Here is a 23,348-nt window from a genome sequence, read left to right as displayed (position 1 = left end):
AAATAACACGTATAACCTCATATTTATTGCTTTTGTTTCTTTTGACAGCAGTTTTGGTCGGTGATTGACATAAACAAGTCAGTTTACATTTTAATTCACATGTACAAAAGTTGGTTGTACATCCCCCTTAAGCAAACCCAGATCAGGAAGTTTCGAATTTGATAGGAAGTTGATGCTTAAAACATTTAAAAGGGTTTCCCTTTAATGCGAACTTGTGATGTTTTCATACTTGTTTCGTAGTTGTGGTAGTCGATTTTGACAATTATACATTTACATGTACCCAAAACTTTGGAGAGATCAGTAAAGTAATTCGCACTTCAGAGGTAAGCAATTATTTCTTTAAATACCTGTTACGCGCAGGGCTGACTCCCAAAGATTAATGATGTGCAAAATAATTTTAGGTCATGTTTCTTTACGACAGTATTGTAATAAACCTTTGACCTAAAATCACTGGAAAGAAATGTGTTTTTTTTTAAATCACGGTATATGTTTATGTCTCGGCTTGTCTGTACAGATAATTTTGTCCGAACTTTTCGAGCATTCATGTCTTGACCATAACTTTTAGGTAAAAAGAAATACAGGCAGATATATTGCAAAGAATTCAATATTCAGTTGGTATCATTTGATGTCAAAAATGATTCTAAGAGAAATAAAAAATATTATTGGCACTGTGAAGAAAAATATCCTTAAAGAAGATTGCCCAGAGGTTATTGTAGATATAGAATTTTTTGAATGAATTTATTAATATAATATCACTGACATGTATGATATAAAGGCCAAAAATAATCATGTCTTAACAGGTTTTATTCTGACCAAGATAATAATAATTAAATATCCCCTTTTTCATAACACTTTTCAGCAAAATTCAGTTTGTGCAGTTCTTTATAATTGATTAAGCAAAGCAAGATTTAAGTTTATATTTTCATATAAGGTTTTACTTGTATGTAAATGACACATTATAGCTGTTTTTTTTTTAAAATGATATAAAAGTGTAAAGAAAACATTTTAGGGAAAGAATACAAAATAGAGAAATTGAATACATTACAAATTTGAATATCTTCAAATTGTTTTTATAGAACTTTAAGATTTATATCTTTTTCACTTGAAAAGTATTAAACAAATTACAGGTTTAAACGCTTATTTTCTTTTTACATGTCGAAGATGTACAAATTTATCGCAGTTAAACTGAAACGAGCTTTTCTCATTTGCGTTACTGTTTTCATTTGTGACTGATCCAAGTTTACTTGTAGCCTATAGTATAATATGTCTATTTTTGAATTAACCAAAAAGCATGGTTTGTTTGTCGAATGTCATTAAAAATTAAACTTGCCTCTGAACAATTCTTCCAAGTACAGAGTGTAGTTCTAAGCCATATTTCTTTGACGTGAAAACAGTCAACAAATAAATGTTCTATTGTTTCTATATCATGATAACAGAATTAGCATGCTGGAGAATCAGTTATATTGAATTTAAAAAAGGTATTCATTTGTTGGCAAAATCCTATGTAAAATCTGAATTTGCAACTATTGAAAATTGGATTCTTTTAATAAGGTTTTAAATGGGAGTTCAAAAATGTTACTCTATTCTATTTCTCTTTACAAAAATCCAGTATCTGTCCACTTGTTTATTGAACGAATTGATTCTTTTTTGTTATTGATAAGTACACAGTACATATACTTACATTCTTTGCTTTGTTTGTAAAACAAAATAACGATAGAATTTGGAACAAATGGTCCATAGTCTACCTTATTCTTATTTGAGGCTTCCAATCTCTCAAGAATGGCCTCTTTCAGACCCATATATTCTTTAAAAATGTGGTTTTAGCATTTCAGTTTCTGAGAGTTTCAAGGCTTACAAATTTGCCATCAAATCCTTAATGAATTTCAGAGTTGAAATACCTTTTTATAAAAGTTTATGTGTTATTATTCTTAATGTTAGGATTAAACCATATAAGTCCATTAAGCACTTTTATGTTATGTTGGCTATAAGACTTAACAGTTTTAAACCAATCCAATAGAACTTCTTTCCAAAACCTCTTACTTATATTATTACAAATATCGGTAATAAAATCTTAACCTTTTTCCCCATAGTGTTTTTATTTTTAATCTTAGTTCTGATTCAAAAAGTTTTACTCACCTTGTATTAAAGGTGATTAAAATTTGTATCAATGTAGAGTTCAATGCACAAATAAATTCCATATAGTCTACCATTCTAAACCCCCATAATTATCTAAAATCTTGAATTGTAATGTTTTTTCTTTACCTTATGGACTTTGCCTCCCAATAAAAACCAGTAAATTTTTCTCAAACAGTTGCAGGTATTCTACACTAGGGTCTGGTATTGTTAGGGTCAAGTGGTTAATTTTTAATATTATCAATGTTTTAATCATTAATAATCTTCCCCCTGTTGTGCGATTTTTTAATTTCCTTTGCTTTATTAAATAGCTTATTTCCAAAAATTTTGATGGGGAATTTAGTTCAACCATTTCCTTCACATTGAAAGATAAACCAGAAGTAGCAACTTTTAAAAAAATTAAAATACAGTAAAACACGCTTATAACAAAGTGCCATGGACGAGCGATATTGCTTCGTTAAAAGCGGAATTCGTTATATACCGGTACGTCAAATTTACAACATGTTAAGTCAAGATAAATAAATATCACTTCGCTGTTCAATGCGTTTTAAGCGTGTTCGCTATAGCCGTGTTTTACTGTAACTATGAACAGACCAAGGCAAATCCGGAAAGACTTGTCTCGAACTAATTGGGTTGCAAGAGTGAAGCAAACTATATTAATGATACCAAAATAGTCAGTTGTCCCTGGTATTGGTATTGAAATACTTAAAAACCAAACGATTTGTCAAACATTTTTCAATACCTCTATTAATTAAGCTACAAATATTAATAATTAAGAACAAACGTTTCCGGAAAATGTTCATTTAGTGTGAATAAAATAAACAAAAATGTACAATATGTTCAATAACAATTATTCGGCGAATTAAGGCTGGTGGAATATACTCAGTAGGTGAACTACCGTATTTATACTATCTGAAAGTACATCTTTTCAATTTAAAATAAAGAAAAATAATGATAAGTGCTACATCGACTAAAGCATGAAAGCAAAATATAAGTAAAGTGATATAAAGGTTGGATACGCAACAACACAAATATATGTTTGAATTTTGACGATTTTGCTTATTTTCCTATAAATTAACAAACAGTGATTCTTTGATGTAATAAAAAATCTATTGTAACATAAGTCATCGTGGCTTACTGGATAAATCATTGGTCTAGGCGGACAGGGTTCAATCCCCAGTGGATCCTTGATTTGCATTTTATTTTTAACTTATAAATAAAATAATTACCCTAAAAAAAACCATCTATAGATGGTACAATTCGTCATCTCACACATCTCACTACAGACTTTCTACCGTGTTTAGTAAGTCATGTTTTGTTTCCAAATTTTCTAACTTGTTCGAAAAAGTAAATTCATGTTTCGTCGCGAGTAACAATATTTTGTAAATTGTCTTGGATATGTCAACATTACGATCGTGTATCTGCCATCACTTCAATTATTTCCATGAATTTTGAGACATTTTGATCTGCCTGTTACAGAAACAAGTCGATCTGATTTTGCTTTTCGTTTTTTTTTTCGTTCTGATCTTTACAACAGTGGTTAACAACTGGCTCTATTGAAATGACTATTAGTATAAAACTACGTGAAACTGAACGCTCGTGTTCATACTGTATAAAAGTATTTAATAAAGTTATAAACTATCAAAAATACTTTAACTGTATACAGAACCTAAAACCTTACTCAAACATAACAATATAGAAGCATCAACTAAGTTTTGTAAGGATATTTAATAATAAAAAAAATTCTCATCACAAACTGTCATTAAGTAAACATAACTTGTTTGAATTGTTTCCAAACAAACTAAAATAAGGGAGTTATTATTTAACAGGGTTCATTTTTCTTAACGTAGGATGTGCCGATTTTGATTGAAGTGACAATTTTTTCTTTAGCCAAAAGGGCCGTTTTTAGCTCACCTGGCTCCACCGTCACTAACAATTTAAAATCCCTCAACTCATTCCTCTTCTCAAATGCTTTATAGGAAAGTGCATAAACTTGAGGTCAATACTCAGACTTGAGGCCGAGAATTGACTTGAGGAAACTTGGTGACGGCGGGGCCTGAGCTGAAAGCTCAAGTGAGCTATTCTGATCACATTTTGTCTGTCGTCCGTCTGTCCGTCTGTCCGTGGCACAACTCATCCTTAGGCAAAGGGGATTCAAAGTTGTTAAATTAAGGGCCACACCCGTTTTCAAGGGGAGATAATTAGAAATAAATGAAAAATTTCGAGATATTTTCAAAAATCTTCTTCTCAAGAACCAGAAAGCCAGGAAAGCTGAAACTTGTGTGGAAGCATTCTCAGGTAGTGTAGATTCAAAGTTGTGAAATTCATGACAACCGGAGGAAGGGTAGGGTGGCAAGGGGGGTCGAAGTTTTACATAGGAATATATAGAGTAAATCTTTAAAAATCTTCTTCTCAGAAACTAATCAGCCAGGAAAGCTGAAACTTGTGTGGAAGCATCCTCAGGTAGTGTAGATTCAAAGTTGTGAAAATCATGACCCTTGGGGGTAGGATGGGGCCACAATGGGGGGGGGGGTTGAAGTTTTACATAGGAATATATAGAGTAAATCTTTAAAAATCTTCTTTTCAGAAACTAATCAGCCAGGAAAGCAGAAACTTGTGTGCAGGGGTGTGCAATTACAAAAATTGGCTACTAGCCCAGGGGCTACTGGCAGTAGCAAAGTTACTAGCCCAAAGTTAAAACTTACTAGCCCAACATTTTCTTCATATCAGTTGAATTAAAACTTTCAACAATGTCAAATAGATAATAATGCAAACAATATAAATAGTTACTGTTCTTTTATTTTTAATCAGTTTTATTGACATTACGATCAGAAGTATCCAACTGCTGATTGTCGTTATCATCAAGGCGATCAAACGAACGTTTACGCTTACTTATCGTCAGGTACTTCTCCATGTTTAAAACAAAGCGTCATTGTCATGCGGACCAGCGATTAGTACGCACAATGAACAAACATTAAAGCTAATGAGAGATCTTGATTTTGCATAACAGTTAAGTCGTACATAAAATCAGTCGACGTTATAATGACACTTTGACTTTCGGAGTTCTGATTTCGTTTATCATCGTTATTATTTACTAGCCTGACGGGCTACCACAGTGAGGATTTCTGTAGCCCGACCCCTAAAATCGGTAGCCCCGGGCGTCAGGTGATGGTAATTGCTCACCCCTGGTGTGGAAGCATCCTCAGGTAGTGAAGATTCAAAGTTGTGAAATTCATGACACCCAAGGGTAGGTTGGGGCCACAATTGGGGGTCAAAGTTTTACATAGGAATATATAGAATAAATCTTTTAAAAATCTTCTTCTCAGAAACTAATCAGCCAGGAAAGCTGAAACTTGTGTCGAAGCATCCTCAGGTAGTGTAGATTCAAAGTTGTAAAATTCATGAGCCCCGAGAATAGGGTGGGGCCACAATGGGAGGGGGCGAAGTTTTACATAGGAATATATAGAGTAAATCTTAAAAAATCTTCTCAGAAACTAATCAGCCAGGAAAGCTGAAACTTGTATGGAAGCATCCTCAGGTAGTGTAGATTCAAAGTTGTGAAAATCATGACTCCTGGGGGTAGGATGGGGCCCCAAATGGGGGGTGGGGCGAAGTTTTACATAGAAATATATAGAGTAAATCTTAAAAAATCTTCTTCTCAGAAACTAATCAGCCAGGAAAGATGAAACTTGTGTCGAAGCATCCTCAGGTAGTGTAGATTCAAAGTTGTAAAATTCATGAGCCCCGAGAATAGGGTGGGGCCACAATGGGAGGGGGCGAAGTTTTACATAGGAATATATAGAGTAAATCTTAAAAAATCTTCTCAGAAACTAATCAGCCAGGAAAGCTGAAACTTGTATGGAAGCATCCTCAGGTAGTGTAGATTCAAAGTTGTGAAAATCATGACTCCTGGGGGTAGGATGGGGCCCCAAATGGGGGGTGGGGCGAAGTTTTACATAGAAATATATAGAGTAAATCTTAAAAAATCTTCTTCTCAGAAACTAATCAGCCAGGAAAGCTGAAACTTGTGTCGAAGCATCCTCAGGTGGTGTAGATTCAAAGTTGTAAAATTCATGAGCCCCGAGAATAGGATGGGGCCACAATGGGAGGGGGCGAAGTTTTACATAGGAATATATAGAGTAAATCTTTAAAAATCTTCTTCTCAGAAACTAATCAGCCAAGAAAGCTGAAACTTGTGTGGAAGCATCGGATAGCATCTTCAGGTAGTGTAGATTCAAAGTTGTGAAAATCTTGACACCCGAGGGTAGGATGGGGCCCCAATGGGGGAGGGGTCGAAGTTTTACATAGGAATATATAGAGTAAATCTTTGAAAATCTTTTTCTCGGAAACTAATCAGCCAGGAAAGCTGAAACTTGTGTGGAAGCATCCTCAGATAGTGTAGATTCAAAGTTGTGAAAATCATGACCCCCGAGGGTAGGGTGGGGTCACAATGGGGGGGGTCGACGTTTTACATAGGAATATATAGAGTAAATCTTTAAAAATCTTCTTCTCAGAAACTAATCAGCCAGATCATTCTTTATAATTGTTAAGATTTTGGCTCCAGGACAATTCTTCGGCCTCACAAGAAGGTTCAGAGTTTGATGTAGCTTTTTTTATCCATATATAAACAATTGTTAAGGATCTTTTTGAGAACTGCAATACTCAACATGTGATATGACTATAAAATCATCCTGTTAGAAAAGAGACTAATGATTATAAACATAAGAATATCCAGGGGGGGGGAAATGGATTTTATTTATACAGGATCTACATTTATTATTGTACATTGTCCAGATTGTTTGTATTATGACTCCATTAAGCTGATTTTATCATACCTATTGTTCCTCAGGTGACCGATGTGGCCCATGGGCCTCTTGTTCTTCGTCGAATCGGTCATTATTCTACGGGGATCATTGTTCTTCTTAACACCACCAGACAATTTATACACAATAGTAACCACTGTTGTTTTCATTAAAACAAGAAAAAAATATTAAATTAATGTTAATTAAAGATTGTAAAGCAATCAAATATGTTAATAATTACAGATGGATTCCGTTGTTATGCTATTTGTCCTTTATTGGTTGAACTTATTGAATATAACTCAAGGTAAGTCCAATTGAGGTAGGTCTTGTCGCGTGTTTTAAAGATTTGAAATATTGTTTAATAAACAAGCAATCATGCAAATGACTTTGCCAGAAAAATTATTATTAAGACAGTATTTTTTTTTTCAAATAAATAAAACATTCCTGAGAAAGGTTTACTTTTAAAAAATGAGCTTGTTTACAAAATACGTGTTTTGGCTGAATATTTGGGCTTTTAATTTCTATTTAGGTCAATGTTTAAGCAATGGGACATGTGTCTGTCACTGTGAAAACTGTACTTACGGATGTACCGCCTGTTTACCTGGATGGAGCGGATCTACAACAAATAATTGTCAAAAATGTAGGGTTTACATATAAGATGTATCAAACCAATAAAATTGTATATGGTGATAAATATTATGGTTTGAAGGTCTTTGTATACGTTTAATAACGAAAACACGGCGGAGTGGAAGGGCCAGATAAAAAAATACGTAAATCTTATTTGTTCGGACGAATACGTTATTTGTCGGACGAATTACGACTTGTTCGGACGAATAAGTTATTTGTTCGGACAAATAAGTTATTTGTTCGGACGAATTACGATTTGTTCGGACGAATTAGAATTTGTTCGGATAAATAAGTTATACACAGGATGAATGACCATCTTTAACTTCTCCTTAAAGATAGCGTAAAGATGGCTTAAAGGCAGCTTAAAGACTATCTTTAAGCCACCTTTAAGCCACCTTTAAGGACAACTTATAGGTCCTTAATGTCCAAACTTCTTTAAGCCACCTTTAAGCTACCTTTAAACCACCTTTAAGCCACTTTTAAGCCTTTAAAAAATCTTTTAATTTAATATTGTGCCTAATTTACCAACAAAATATATTAACTATATGATTATGATAGAAAAGGTATTAAAACGGTTTTTGTTCTAGAAAATAAAATGAAAAAAAAAAATTAAACGAAACGCCGAAGACGAGGATTGAACCCGGGTCCCTTCGTTTCCCAGCATGACCTCGCTTCCTCTGCGCCACGGCAACTGACATGTTATGGGAGGTTTTTATATCCTATATATCAGTGGATATTGAATCAATGTATTCAATGTGTATTTTTTACTTGAAAAGATTTTGACTTCCATTCAAATTGTAACAATCAATCATATCTAATTTATAGATTTCATGCATGCATATATTTAGAATGAAATACGGAGTTTGGTCTTCAGTGAAAAAAAATACATTATACCTTAATGGAATCCGTTAGGCTTACTTAGTAAATAAATTTAAACTGAGTAGATAAACGTTTATCTAATTCACAGCTAAATGAAATGCAAGGAAGAAGATGAAATTATTTCTTTTCTTAAATGCATTGAAACTATTAGGGTATTAGTTCTACGCAATTTTCCCGGTGTTCATGATCACGGCGCCGTTCCAGTATGTTTAAACATTTACTTGTATACATGATTTTTAGACTATCAATTCTATGACAAACAATATTACCAATTACGGGTGACGTATTTACTGCATGTGGCAATTGCAAATGATGTATACATATACTTGTACATACAATTGTATGATGTACTAGGCCGGGTATGTGACATATTTACTCTTATACATATATTTAAACAATTAACCCCTATTTATGATCACCGGTACAGGAATTGATAAGCTTCTAGATTTTATTCTTACATACATGTATCTTTAATTTGTAGACGTAACATTTTTAAAACCCAGAGTTGGCAAATAATACTTTAAAAATGAATTACAAATGTAAATAAACTTTTATTCACTAGACTTATCGTATACACGTACATACTAAGATTTCAACGCCTTTAGAAACCCTGATTTGCACCTGGGCACACGACACACCTGTTGTGTATATCTTGTGTATATTCTGTGTTAGTTCCAGGGGTTTTCTTAAGTTGGACAAACAATAGACTCTAATAAGATATACACAAACGTGCACCTGGGCACACGACACAACTGTTGTGTAAATCTTGTATATTCTGTGTTAGTTCCAGGGGTTTTCTTAAGTTGGACAAACAATAGACTCTAATTAGATGTACACAAACGTGCACCTGGGCACACGACACAACTGTTGTGTATATCTTGTATATTCTGTGTTAGTTCCAGGGGTTTTCTTCAGTTGGACAAACAATAGACTCTAATTAGATATACACAAACGAACAAAACTATGTCTAGACAAACAAAGCAGTCATATCCTGCCCGATATAACAAAGGCAGTTGAGAGTCTTTTCATCTTTAACATGTATCTAGCAGATCTAGAATTAGACCTAGAAATAATAAAAATTGAAAAAAAATTCATACCTTCAACCGATTATTAAATTAAATCATGCAGTTTTGGTTCATTATCTTTATTTTGTTTAATAACCGGATGAACTAAGAGAGAGAGAGAGAGAGAGAGAGAGAGAGAGAGAGAGAGAGAGAGAGAGAGAGAGAGAGATTTCACCGATTAATTTATAAAAGGAAACAAACATACTTAATTAAATATAATTTCGTGCACAAATTTAGATACAGAGACTGCGCTCACCCCTACAATAATTTTGAATAATTTTGAAACCAAAAAAAAAAATTTATAAAGAATTTTATAACGGCAATCTGTGTCCATCGGAGCGTTGTTGATGATAGCAATATGTGTTTAATGGCACGCCAATTAAATCCGCCTGGAACACCCCCCCTTCCTTGGAAATTATATCATCACTCGGATCACCCCCTCCCCTCCCTATAAAAGAGCTTTTGCATTTAATACATGTTTTTTTGTTCAGTTTGATCAAACTTGACTTAAAGGAAACTTAAAGATGGTTTAAAGACAACTTAAAGGGAGCGTAAATGCCACTTAAAGATGCTTAACTTAAGGTAGCTTAAAGATGGCTTAACGGTGACTTAAAGAAGTTTGGACATTAAGGACCTATAAGCTCAGCTTAAAGGTGACTTAAAGGTGGCTTAAAGATTGTATCTCCTTTAAGCCACCTTTACGCCACCTTTAAGCCACCTTTAAGGACTTGCTTAAAGATTGTTTTTCCTTGTGTTATTTGTTCGGACGAATTATGATTTAATCGGACGAATTAGAATTTGTTCGGATAAATAAGTTATTTGTTCGGACAAATTACAATTTGTTCGGACGAAGAACTTTTTTGTTTGGACGAATTAGCTATTTGTTCGGACGAATTAGGATTTGTTCAGACGAGTTTGCTATTTGTTCGGAAATAAGTTATTTGTTTTGGCGAAAAAGATATTTGGTCTGAATTAGTTTATTATTATATCAGTCTGATTAAAATCAAACCTTCCACTTGCTCCTTTATTTTGATGGTCGTGCACGCGACCATCAAAATAAAGGAGCTAGTGGAAGGTTTGAATTTAATCAGACTGTTATTATACATGAGAGAGAGAGAGAGAGAGAGAGAGAGAGAGAGAGATTTCATAATCATTGATATGCAGATGTGAACAGTCTGAATCAGTATACGGGATCATGCGCAGATCTAGGAAAATTTCCCGATCAGGGGTTGGAGGGGTTAAAGATAATTTTGCCCCCCCCCCCCAACTTCCCTTGAGATCTTGAGATACATTCCCTGGACATGCCCATTCTAGGCAGATCAGGTTTTTGTTAAAGTGATTGATAAAAAATAATTCGCGCTATGCCATAACAAATAATATTACTCCCGCCATTATATTTATCGACATGCAAAATTTTTACAGATTTTAAGACTTCATCTTATATTCTGGCAACAATATATGACATATTTTGTATAAATGAAGGAGCATACAAAGATATTTCATATTGTGGCAGCGAAATTGATCAATAAGGGGGGGGGGGGGGCGCTGAAAGAGATTAAAGTTGTTATTCTACAGTGTGTCAAGTTATTCTTGAATTTGATAAATTATATAGTCGCCTATTTGATGACACTATATAAGAAACCAAGCAAAGTTGTACTTTATCGTTATTTCTTACATTTGACGACACAATATGTGTATCTAATCAAGAAAACGCAACTCACATTTATATTTAACAAGTTTATGTGCATCAACCGTACCCCTTAGAAAATTCATTTTTTTTATATTTACATAGTAAAGTTACCCAAAATAGGCCCAGGACCCCCCCCCCCCACCCCCCCCCCCCCCCCTCAGTAAACATAGATATCCCTTACAACCCCTCCCCTCCGAAACATTTTCTGGATCCGCGCATGTGGATGTATAACAGTATAAGCACCAATTATGTCCACGTAAACTTGACTTACTTGTAACTTATCAATCTCTGTTGAACTTCAAAGACGTTCAAAATCCTTCAATGGATTTCCTTGAATCGTGTGCTTACCTTACATATTATATATATTTTCATAGCTAATAAAATATATGAGATTAGTTGTTTCTAACTTACAACTTGTAATTGATCATCAAAATTGAAGAACAGTTTTTCTTCAATGTCGAACCTATGTAACTAACGCACAGCTGATTTTCAAAATACGCCTGAAAACATGTATTTTTTCCCCACATATCACCGTGTAAACAATAAAGTTAACACTTTGCCGCTCCACTGAACAAAAATTGCCGTTATCGTCACCGCGCCAATGAATACAGAGCGCCGTAATTAGATTTCGATTCAGTCTTAATTTTTCAAATTCATTTTTTGGCAAAATTATTGGGGCGGAGACCGCCTTTGCCGCCCCTGTTCAAACATCCTTATTCGTCCGACAAATCCGCGGCTATGTTAAGGCTGTCCGAAGCTAAATATATATCGAAAAATGATACTATTTTAATTATCGAAAAATACTTTAACCGAGCGAGTTTCTTTAAACTTTTATTACATAAATTAACAGTGACATCCAACACTAAATTACATGTATTTTTGTGACGTCATATATTTTTCTTAAGCACGTGACGGGTGTATTCTAACACGGTAAATAATCTATAAGAATCGCATCGGCACAAGTGAATAATGTCATTAAATCAAAAATATTTTAATGAAAAATCCTTCGATAAGTAATGTATTTTGCAGTTCTTGCTGGGGGTTCATATAAATATTTCGTTTATTTGAAATATTGTCAAAACATCTCGCACCGCCATCTAAATTAGGCACATTTTTACCTTTTAGGCTCGATTTACACAAAATCAAGTCAATCGGTAGGTTTCCCCCAGCAAGTTTCACATTGGTACTTATTTTCTCTCCCGATTTCACTTAAAATATACTAAGATTGTTTTTATCTTTCATTTGTGCCAAGCCGTTTTTTATATGCAAATACATATCACCATTCATTAGATTACACGTAGCAGGGGGAGTCTCAAAACCATTAGTTTATGAATAGTTATTTACCTATTACGAAGCTTAAAAACTGTTGATTTTTTAATACTCCATATCGGTGATATTGAATTTAGTATCACTAGTATTTATAACAGTGTCTATGAAAAGGAATGAAGCGGTTTTATATTATGCACAATGAATATCACTTATTACGTTACGATACATTCCCTAAGAACGATCGAAAGGAATGCAGATCGTGACGTCAAAGTTAACTATGACGTCATATCTTATGAAGTACAGACATATCGCTGTGAAATTAATCGGGCAGCCTTAACATGGCCGCGTCGTAATTTGTCCCAACAAATCCTAGTTTGTCCGAACAAATCGCAATTCGTCCTAACAAATCATAATTCGTCCGAACAAATCCTAATCCGTCCGAACAAATAACTTATTTGTCCGAACAAATAGCTAATTCGTCCGAACAAATAGCTAATTCGTCCTAACAAATCCTAATTCGTCCGATCAAATTATCTAGCACTTCCACGCCGCCGTACGAAAATGTACAACACATTTTTATAAAATATTACGTTTTCTTTCAGCAAACACTTTTTTTCAATTACCTGCAATGGATAAACTTTTCGACGGTGATTCAAAAACTTACAAAGTGGACAAAGGTCATGATCCATATGTTCGATCTCAATTTAACACTTCAGCAAAAATTGATCAACTAGACATAACCCTTGTGCTAGGTGAGTATGCATAGACTATTTATTATTAGATACCTTATCACATTCTATTAAATAAAATGCAATTTACATATTTTGGTAGAATATGGGATAACCTACACAGTTTCTGTAAGGCAAATTTCATATAAATTTCTTGAGTCGGAGATTTGCTACGAATTCACACACAACGATGTTAGTACCGAGAGAACTGTTACAGTGACATGTAAACGGCCACTTCAAGGAAAATACATTGTTATTGTTGCCTCGAGTCCCTCAGAAACAACTCTAAAAGTGTTTGAAATTGAGCGGTTCGGTATGTTCACAACCTTTAATCTTTTTCGTTATACTGATGATAAACTATACGATCCCTAATACGGTTTTGATTTATAAAGATATGTATTAATAATTTTTAGATGTATTTTCATAAACATGAAAGATATATGTATTTTATTAACATGATTGATAGAATTAAAGCTAAATCACCCTTACTTGGTTCACTTTAGTTTTTAGAACTCTAAGCAACTTTTATAATATATTTATTTACTTTGTTATTCTTTCCAATCGTAGAATGTTCAAATGGTACTTTCGGGGAACATTGCAGTAAAATTTGCCCAGACGGATGTAACAAACAGTGTGATAAAAAAACGGGCGACTGTGTTTGTAAGAACGGTCGCTGGGGAAACTCTTGTAACCAGACATGCCCTTCGTTCTGTGATAAAAATGCATGTAATTCTATCACAGGCGATTGTTATGGTTGTGTTTCTGGATATTATGGAGTGAAATGTGACAAAGAATGTTCTTTTGGGTGTCAAAATATTTGTAACATGACATCGGGAATATGTTCATGTAAATCAGGGTTCTATTTGTCAAATTGTTCATTGACGTGTCCACCAAAGTGTTTAAATAATGAGTGTCTTCAAGAAAAAGGAACTTGCCTGGTATGTCATAAGGGAACATATGGCGACTTTTGCGACCTGAATTGTTTTGGTGATTGCTACGGTCAGTGTGATAAAGAAGGCATATGTGGAATCTGTGCTAACAATAAATATGGTACTTATTGTAATCAAACATGTCCTAAAAATTGTGAAGCAGGGGTTTGTAAAAGAGGCACTGGTTATTGTGAAAATTGTAAGATAGGTTATATGGGAGAACAATGTGATGAAAGCTGTCCGGAACACTGTGAGGATTGCAGTCAAAACGGTTACGAATGCAAAAGATGTGCTGATAAATGGTATGGTGTTAAATGTGAGTTAAATTGTCCCCCCGGTTGTGGTGAAAACGGGTCCTGTAATATTAAATCAGGTATGTGCAATGTGTGTCCTGCTGGATATTATGGGAATAAATGCACTCAGAAATGTAGTAGCAATTGTGCCTCGAACAAAATTTGTGATCAGAGCACAGGGAACTGTCAAACCTGTAAAGCTGGTTGGTATGGACTGAATTGTTCAGAACACTGTAACAGTAATTGTATGAATTCAACATGTTTTAGCAATCAGTCATGTGCGTTTGGTTGTAAAGATGGATGGTTTGGTGCACAATGTGATAATAAATGTGACCACGCTATTCGAAAATGTGGGCAATGTGATTGGATAGAAAATGCTACGGTTTGTCGACAATGCAGCGATAAATGGTACCTGATGGAGACAGATTGTTTCGAATGTCCTAAAAATTGCTCTTCTTGTATGTCAGATGAAGAATGCTTGGAGTGTAAAAACAATTTTTACCATGGCAAGACTTGCAACTCAACATGTAACACAGCCTGTATAAATAAGACATGTGACATGACAGGGTATTGTAAAGAGGGATGTGAAGACGGTAGATATGGCGTCAGATGTGACCAAAATTGTTTGGAACATTGTAAGACTTGTCACAATTCAACAATGTGTTTGCAATGTGAAGATGGATATTTTGGGGAATCGTGTCAAATGTGTCCTGAATATTGTAAAAAATGTGAAAATTATTCAACTTGCACACAGTGTAAAACCGGAAGGACTCATAATAATGGTAGTGTTGAAGAAAACGATGCTGATGGAAGTTATTGTAATAATCAACGTACGTACCATTTTTTGTGTTACTGTATACATTTATCGTGAGAAAATGATTATTTACTTACTCTACTGAGATCAATATAGCATTTTAATTCTAATTCATTTAAATTTATATTTCAGTGCCATCAACTACACATACATTGATAGCTTCTGTCGTTCCAATTCTTTTAATGATTGTAATATTAAGTTCAGTGTTTTGCCTGATAGTTGGACAATTGAAGCAAAAATGGTACTTGTCATCACATTCATGAGATTTTAACTTCGTTAATTATAGGTGTATTGTTGAAGATATTTTATCAATGCTGATTTGATTTAGGAAAAACAGAAGAAGTTTGATAGTCCAACACACAATACAACCACTTCTAAAAAGAACAGGTAAAAAACGAAAACACACTTTAACAATTAAATTACACCAGAGATATAAATAACAGAGATCGGCAACTCCACTAATAGGGTGTTTGTTGTTGAAAAATGTTACGAGACCAAACTTACTTTGGGAGCTACTTTTTAGTAAACCAGAAAATGATCTTAAACCCAAAGTATATTGTTTTTATGAAAAATAGGCATAGGTTTTAGACGTTTTTAAAACAAAAAATTGAAAAATAAGATTAATATATAAAAAATATATTGGCCAGCTATAAAACATCGGCGAATTCTCGGACGACGGGTAGCCAACTGCCTCCTAAAAATCCTCTTTTAATATTGTTTCCATGACATAAACTCGAAAATATATAATGTTTTGAATGTTTTGGTAATAGGTTTTCGCTGTTTATTATTCGATATAAATGTTTATTTGAAAGATATACTGATTTAAACTGGGAATACTTTACAATAGGGACGGCGAGATTTCGATCAGTTTCCAATCTGTGTTATTTATGTATCCGATTACACACTGACTACAGTTTCTAAAACCTGCATTTTTTTAATACTGCAGGACACTGTTATGAAAATGCTGGGATATCTGTTTATAACACTCGTGGGTCGCAGGCACTTCTTGAAGAAATAGATCCTGATGAAAACTCTAACAACACCGACATAGATGAGTTTGAAAGTCATAACTACGTAAATGTGACCATGACACGCATTTCTGTACAACGTCTGTGGGAATACAAGTTGCAAAATACAGCAAACGATTCAATAAATACAGAATTTAAGGTTCATTGAAATTGTGTATGCAGTTAGCAATTGTAACAACTGATGTAAAACAAATGGTTATTATTCTTTATTTTGCAAGTATTATTTCCTGAAAAGGGTTTTTATTTTATTCAGAATCAGCCAACAGGACTACTTTTAAAGTGTAAGGAAGCCAAGAAATCTGAAAACAAAAAAAGAAATAGATACAAATACGTATACCCCTGTAAGTACTGTTGTTCATTATTGCTTTCTTTTACAATATACTGTTACAAAGATTAATAGAAGCAAATGTAAAAAAAACTAGACACGATCTCGTTGCGAGCAACGAGGAGGTCTTCCGTTCGATTTTTAGAATTAGACATCATCGACTTTGATTTTCGACAACAAAACATGTTATGGAAAAAGGAGTGAAGTACTAATGCTTTATTGTATCGCTTTTTATAAGTTCTCTTGCTTTTTTAATACTTGCATTTCTTTTAATTAAGATAGAAAAGATCAAAGTTGTTTACCTTTGGTCCCTGAAAACCCTAATTGGGTAACGCAAGAAAATCATTATATTGTTAGGATATATAAACGTATTATACCTAATCTAGCTTTAATAACCTTTCACAAAATGGCTCTCATTAAAGGGCTATAGATAAAAGGTTTAAGAGCTCTTTGATCCCCTAATTTAAGGGGCAAGTCCCTTTTTCTTGGATTCAAATGAAAGGACATTTAATTCTGAACACATTTTGTCATCAAGTGTTTAGAAATTCGTTACTGTTCTGGAGATATATGAGAAAGAAGGTTTTAGGGGCCGATCCCTTATCTCCTTATAGGGGCCGTTTAACGAAATTTTGAAGGTTGCATTTTGTTGAGAACATCATTTTGAACAATTTTTCTTCTGTACTGCATTACAAAATATATTTACTTTCTGAGATATGGGTGATCATAATGTTGGACTTTTGGCCCCTTAAAACCCTTAATTACGCAACACATGATACAATCATTACATTGCTTTGATACATAACTATACGATAAACACATTTGCTTCTATAACCGTTCACAAAATATCCCTCAATAAAGGGTTATAGATAAAAGACTTAAGAGCCCTTTGATCACCTAATTTTAGGGGCCAGCCCCTTTTTCTTGATATCTAATGAAAGATCTTGTAAATAAGAAAAAAAAATTAATTACATGTGTAAACAAAATATTTTTCACAAAAGAGATAAACTAAGAAAACCATGAAACGTTTTTTTAGTCTCAATTTTTGGGACCAGGCGAGCTTTAACACCTTTTGAGCATGATAAATATGAATGCCAAATTGCACATCTACAATCTCTTGTCTACAATCCCTGAAAGTTTGAACTCAATATCTTTTACCGTTTAGGAAAAGATCCCTGGACCAGCCGACCCTCTGAAAATCACTAAAACGTCATTTTCTCAAGAACGGAAATGACGTCATCAAAATGAAGAAATGTATATTAAGTTTGGATTAATATCTATTAGATCTGAAAGTTTCACGAAAATCGGTTCAGCCATATCCGAGAAATCGCCTGCAAAAATTTTGTAAGAAAAAAAATAATAATAATAGGGAAAAAGAAACCGAACGAAAACAATAAGGTCTTCCGTTGGAAAACGGAAGACCTTAAAAAAATAATAATAACTAGACACGATCTCGTTGCGAGCAACGAGGAGGTCTTCCGTCTGATTTTAGAAATTGAGATTGATGTTCGATCTTGATTTTGCTATTTAACAGCTATACATGATTTAAAACAGGAAAAGAGGGTCTACATTTTAAGGGCCACATACTATTTTGTTTCAGGTGTAAGAGCTTTGGTCAACAAGTGTTTAGAAATTCGTCACCGTTCTTGAGATATCTGTGAAAAACGTTTTAGGGATCGGTCCCTTATATCCTAATTGTAGCCACTGAACCCAATTTTTTTAGGTTGCATGCTGTTAAGTACATCATTTTGAGCATCTTTTCTTTTATACTGCATTTCAAAATATTTTCCCTTTTTGCTATATAGGTGATCAAAGTTTTGGACTTTTGACCCCTAAAAACCCCTAATTACGAAATACATTAGAAAATCATTATTTTGTTAGGCTACATAAATGTAAGATAAACATATTTGCTTCTATGATCTATTACAAAATATCCCTCGGTAAAAAGCTATAGGAAAAAGACTTTAGAGCCCTCTACGTCCCTACCTTTAGGGGCCAGTCCCTTTTTCTTGGTATCAGATGAAAGGTCATTTGATTATAAAGTCATTGTTCAACAAGTGTTCAAAAATTCGTCACCATTCTTGAGATATCTGAGAAAGAACGTTTTAGGTGCCGGTCCCTTATCTCCTTATTAGGGGCCGCTGAACCAAATTTTTTTAGGTTGCATGTTAAGTATATCATTTTGAGCATCTTTTCTTTTATACTGCATTTCAAAATATTTTTCCTTTTTGAGATATAGGTGATCAAAATTTTCGACTTTTGACCCCTAAAAATCCCTAATTACGTAACACATGAGAAAATCATTATATTGTTAAGCTACTTAACTGTTAGATAAACATATTTGCTTATATAATCTATTACGAAATATCCCTCGGTAAAAAACTATAGGAAAAAGACTTTAGAGCCCATTAGGTCCCTAATTTGAGGGGCCAGCCCATTTTTCTTGGTATCAGATAAAAGGTCATTTGATTATAAAGACATTTTGTTCAACAAGTGTTCAGAAATTCGTTACCATTCTTGAGATATCTGAGAAAGAATGTTTTAGGGGCCGGTCCCTTATCTCCTTATTGGGACCGCTGAACCAAATTTTTTAGGTTGCATGTTGTTAAGTACATCATTTTGAGCATCTTTTCTTTTATACTGCATTTCAAAAAATTTTCCTTTTTGAGATATAGGTGATCAAAGTTTTGAACTTTTGACCCCTAAAAATCCCTAATTTCGTAACACATGAGAAAATTATTATATTGTTAAGCTACATAACTGTTACATGTAGATAAACATATTTGCTTCTATAATCTATTACGAAATATCCCTCGGTAAAGAACTATAGTAAAAAGACTTTAGAGCCCTCTAGGTCCCTAATTTGAGGGGCCCGCCCCTTTTTCTTGATATCAGATGAAAGGTCATTTGTTTATAAAGACATTTTGTTCAACGAGTGTTTAGAAATTTGTTACCATTCTTGAGATATCTGAGAAAGAATGTTTTAGGGGCCGGTCCCTTATCTCCTTATTGGGGCCGCTGAACCAAATTTTTTAGGTTGCATGTTGTTAAGTACATCATTTTGGGCATCTTTTCTTTTATACTGCATTTCAAAATATTTTTCCTTTTTGAGATATAGGTGATCAAAGTTTTGGACTTTTGACCCCTAAAAATCCCTAATTACGTAACACATGAGAAAATCATTATATTGTTAAGCTACATAACTGTTAGATAAACATATTTGCTTCTATAATCTATTACGAAATATCCCTCGGTAAAAAACTATAGTAAAAAGACTTTAGAGCCCTCTAAGTCCCTAATTTGAAGGGCCAGCCCCTTTTTCTTGGTATCAGATGAAAGGTCATTTGATTATAAAGGCATTTTGTTCAACAAGTGTTTAGAAATTTGTTACCGTTCTTGAGATATCTGAGAAAGGATGTTTTAGGGGCCGGTCCCTTATCTCCTTATTGGGGCCACTGAGCCAAAATTTTAAGGTCTCATGTTTTTACGTACATCATTTTGAGCATCTTTTCTTTTATACTGCATTTCAAAATATTTTTCCTTTTTGAGATATAGGTGATCAAAGTTTTGGACTTTTGACCCCTAAAATCCCTAATTACGTAACATATGAGAAAATTGTTATACTGCTTGGCTTCATAACTGTCAGATAAACATATTTGCTTCTATACTTTATTACAAAATATCCCTCGGTAAAGAGTTATGGGTAAAATACTTTAGAGCCATCTAGGTCCCTAATTTAAGGGGCCAGCCACTTTTTTTTATATCACAGAAAGGTCTTGTAAATTTAAACTTTTTTTACATTGCATGTTTTTACAAAATATTTTCCAGAAAAGAGATAAAGAGAAAAAAGCACAACAATTCACGACGCTTTTTTAATGTCAATTTTCGAGCCAAAGCGAGCTTTGGCGCCAGTAGTGCTAAACATACAAAACAACAATCATGCAAAACTTTAATCTTGCCTTTACCAACCGTAGAAATTCGAGCTTAATATCTCTTATAGTTTAGGAGAACAACAGAAGACAAAATACCCATATAAAAATTAGAAAAATCTCAATATCTCAAAAACGGATGTGACGTCATCAACACAAAAAATTTGCAATCAAGTTCAGACCACTATCTATCACATCCAAAATTTTGATTGAGATCGGCCGAGCCGTTTCTGAGATATCGCGTGCACAAAAAAAGGGGGAAAATAATAATAATAAGAATAGGGAAAAAGAAACAAAGCAATAACAAGAAGGTCTTCCGTTCGAAACGGAAGACCTTAACTAGACACGATCTCGTTGCGAGCAACGAGGAGGTCTTCCGTTCGATTTTTAGAATGAAATATGACATCATCGACTTTGATTTTCGACAACAAAACATATTATGGAAAAAGGAGTGAAGAACTAATGCTTTATTGTATCGCTTTTTATAAGTTCTCTTGCTTTTTTAAATACTTGCATTTCTTTCAATTAAGATAGAAAAGATAAAAACCCTAATTGGGTAACGCAAGCAAATCATTATATTGTTAGGATATATAAACGTATTATACCTAATCTAGCTTTAATAACCTTTCACAAAATGGCTCTCATCAAAGGGCTATAGATAAAAGGTTTTAGAGCTCTTTGATCCCCTAATTTAAGGGGCAAGTCCCTTTTTCTTGGATTCAAATGAAAGGACATTTAATTCTGAACACATTTTGTCAACAAGTGTTTAGAAATTCGTTACCGTTCTGGAATGAGAAAGAAGGTTTTAGGGGCCGATCCCTTATCTCCTTATAGGGGCCGTTTAACGAAATTTTGACGGTTGCATTTTGTTGAGAACATCATTTTGAACAACTTTTCTTCTGTACTGCATTACAAAATATATTTCCTGTCTGAGATATGGGTGATCAAAATGTTGGACTTTTGGCCCCTTAAAACCCTTAATTACGCAACACATGATAAAATCATTACATTGCTTGAATACATAACTATACGATAAACACATTTGCTTCTATAACATTTCACAAAATATCCCTCAATAAAGGATTATAGATAAAAGACTTTAGAGCCCTTTGGTCCCCCAATTTTAGGGGCAAGTCCCTTTTTCTTGGATTCAAATGAAAAACATTTAATTCTGAACACATTTTGTCAACAAGTGTTTAGAAATTCGTTACCGTTCTGGAGATATATGAGACAGAAGGTTTTAGGGGCCGATCCCTTATCTCCTTATAGGGGCCGTTTAACGAAATTTTGAAGGTCGTATATTGTTGAGAACATCATTTTGAACAACTTTTCTTCTGTACTGCATTACAAAATATATTTACTTTCTGAGATATGGGTGATCGAAATTTTGGACTTTTGGCTCCTAAAACCCCTTAATTACGTAACACATGATAAAATGATTATATTGCTTGAATACATAACTGTAAGATAAACATATTTGCTTCTATAATCTATTACAAAATATTCCTTGGTGAAGAGCTATGGGTAAAAGACTTTAGAGCCTTCTAGGTCCCTAATTTGAGGGCCCAGCCCCTTTTTCATGATATCAGCTGAAAGGTCTTGTAAATATAAGCCTATTTTACATTACATGTCTTAATAAAATATTTTCCAGAAAAAAGATAAAGAAAGAAAAGCACGAAAATTTACGACGCTTTTTTAATGTCAATTTTCGAGCCCTAGCGAGCTTTGGCGCCAGTGGTGCTAAACATACAAAACAACAATCATGCAAAACTTCAATCTTTCCTTTACCAACCGTAGAAATTTGAGCTTAATATCTCTTATACTTTAGGAGAACGACAGAAGACCTTATTAATAGGGAAAAAGAAACAAAGCAATAACAAGAAGGTCTTCCGTTGGAAACGGAAGACCTTAATAATGCCTTGTACTTTTTTGTGCGGTAAGATGAGAGTAACCTTATTTAATTAAGATATGCGCTTAAATGATTTAAATTAATTAATTTTTATTGATATAGCATCTATTATAGACTAAAAGTTTTATTTTAATTATTTTTTTCAAAATACTTGAACCAATATCATTCTAAAAAGCAGAAAAATATGCATTGTATCACCATACAAGGAGCTTCGAATTCTTTCTTGACGCTGTAGTTTAGGTCGTCATTACTTTGTATGATTAAAAGTTTTTAAAACCTCTCAAATAAACATTGAGAACTACAGAGATAAGATGCACACCGTTTTTTCAACTATTAAAATTTCAAGTAGAGGTACTAGAAACTATGCTTATACAGTTAAACACGCTTATAACGAAGTGCTAGAGACGGGCGATTTTGCTTCGTTTTAAGCGTAATTCGTTATAGCCGCTAGCTTTAAACATGTTTAAAGCCCAGCAGGAATGAAAATCACTTCACTATAAGCATCAGTTTATTATAACTGTGTTGACTATAAGCGTGGTTTACTGTATAATGAAAAGTAAACAGAGTAGTAAAACTGATTTACAAGTTGTTCCAATATTTAAGAAGGCTATGTCTCGTTTATTTATGAAGAGAGTCGGTAGACAAAGATTAAAACTAGAGTCTGATCGAAAAAGATTTCACTTAAAACGTCATTTGTGTTCTGTTTCAATAAATATCAATTGTTTTTCCGAAAATATCCTGATTGAGGAGGCCGGATGGTTAGCAAATTAACCATCAGTTCTGCCAAAAATTTTCAGAGAAGATTTGTTAAGCTATAAACTGTTCTGTAGTGAAGAATAATTGTATAGTTTTAGGTTTTATTTTTGAGTATGTATATCTTTATACAGATCTCTTCCTCTAAAGGACATCAATACAATCTAACAATGGCCGGG

The 23,348-nt window shown here is 33.8% G+C and overlaps 1 protein-coding gene across 2 annotated transcripts in view; it reads left to right on the top strand.

Annotated features, from left to right (window-relative positions):
* Positions 1-201: 201 nt before the first annotated feature.
* The window catches only part of LOC117685067 (uncharacterized), a 36,322-nt gene continuing 13,175 nt past the window's right edge, over positions 202-23,348 (top strand). The window contains exons 1-10 of one of the 2 annotated variants that reach the window (XM_066066034.1): positions 202-323; positions 7,179-7,239; positions 7,465-7,575; positions 13,067-13,216; positions 13,296-13,505; positions 13,760-15,244; positions 15,361-15,469; positions 15,557-15,615; positions 16,175-16,395; positions 16,510-16,597. In XM_066066034.1, coding sequence (XP_065922106.1) covers positions 7,179-7,239; positions 7,465-7,575; positions 13,067-13,216; positions 13,296-13,505; positions 13,760-15,244; positions 15,361-15,469; positions 15,557-15,615; positions 16,175-16,395; positions 16,510-16,597 — 2,494 coding nt within the window. In that variant the 5' untranslated portion in view covers positions 202-323. The remainder of the gene's footprint in view (positions 324-7,178; positions 7,240-7,464; positions 7,576-13,066; positions 13,217-13,295; positions 13,506-13,759; positions 15,245-15,360; positions 15,470-15,556; positions 15,616-16,174; positions 16,396-16,509; positions 16,598-23,348) is intronic. The other variant, XM_066066033.1, reaches the window with a different exon arrangement.

The sequence above is a fragment of the Magallana gigas genome, chromosome 7 (genome assembly GCF_963853765.1).
Source record: "Magallana gigas chromosome 7, xbMagGiga1.1, whole genome shotgun sequence".
NCBI lineage: Eukaryota > Metazoa > Mollusca > Bivalvia > Ostreida > Ostreidae > Magallana > Magallana gigas.
Note: the sequence above shows the minus strand (reverse complement) of the source record. Positions and strands in the feature narration are given on the sequence as shown.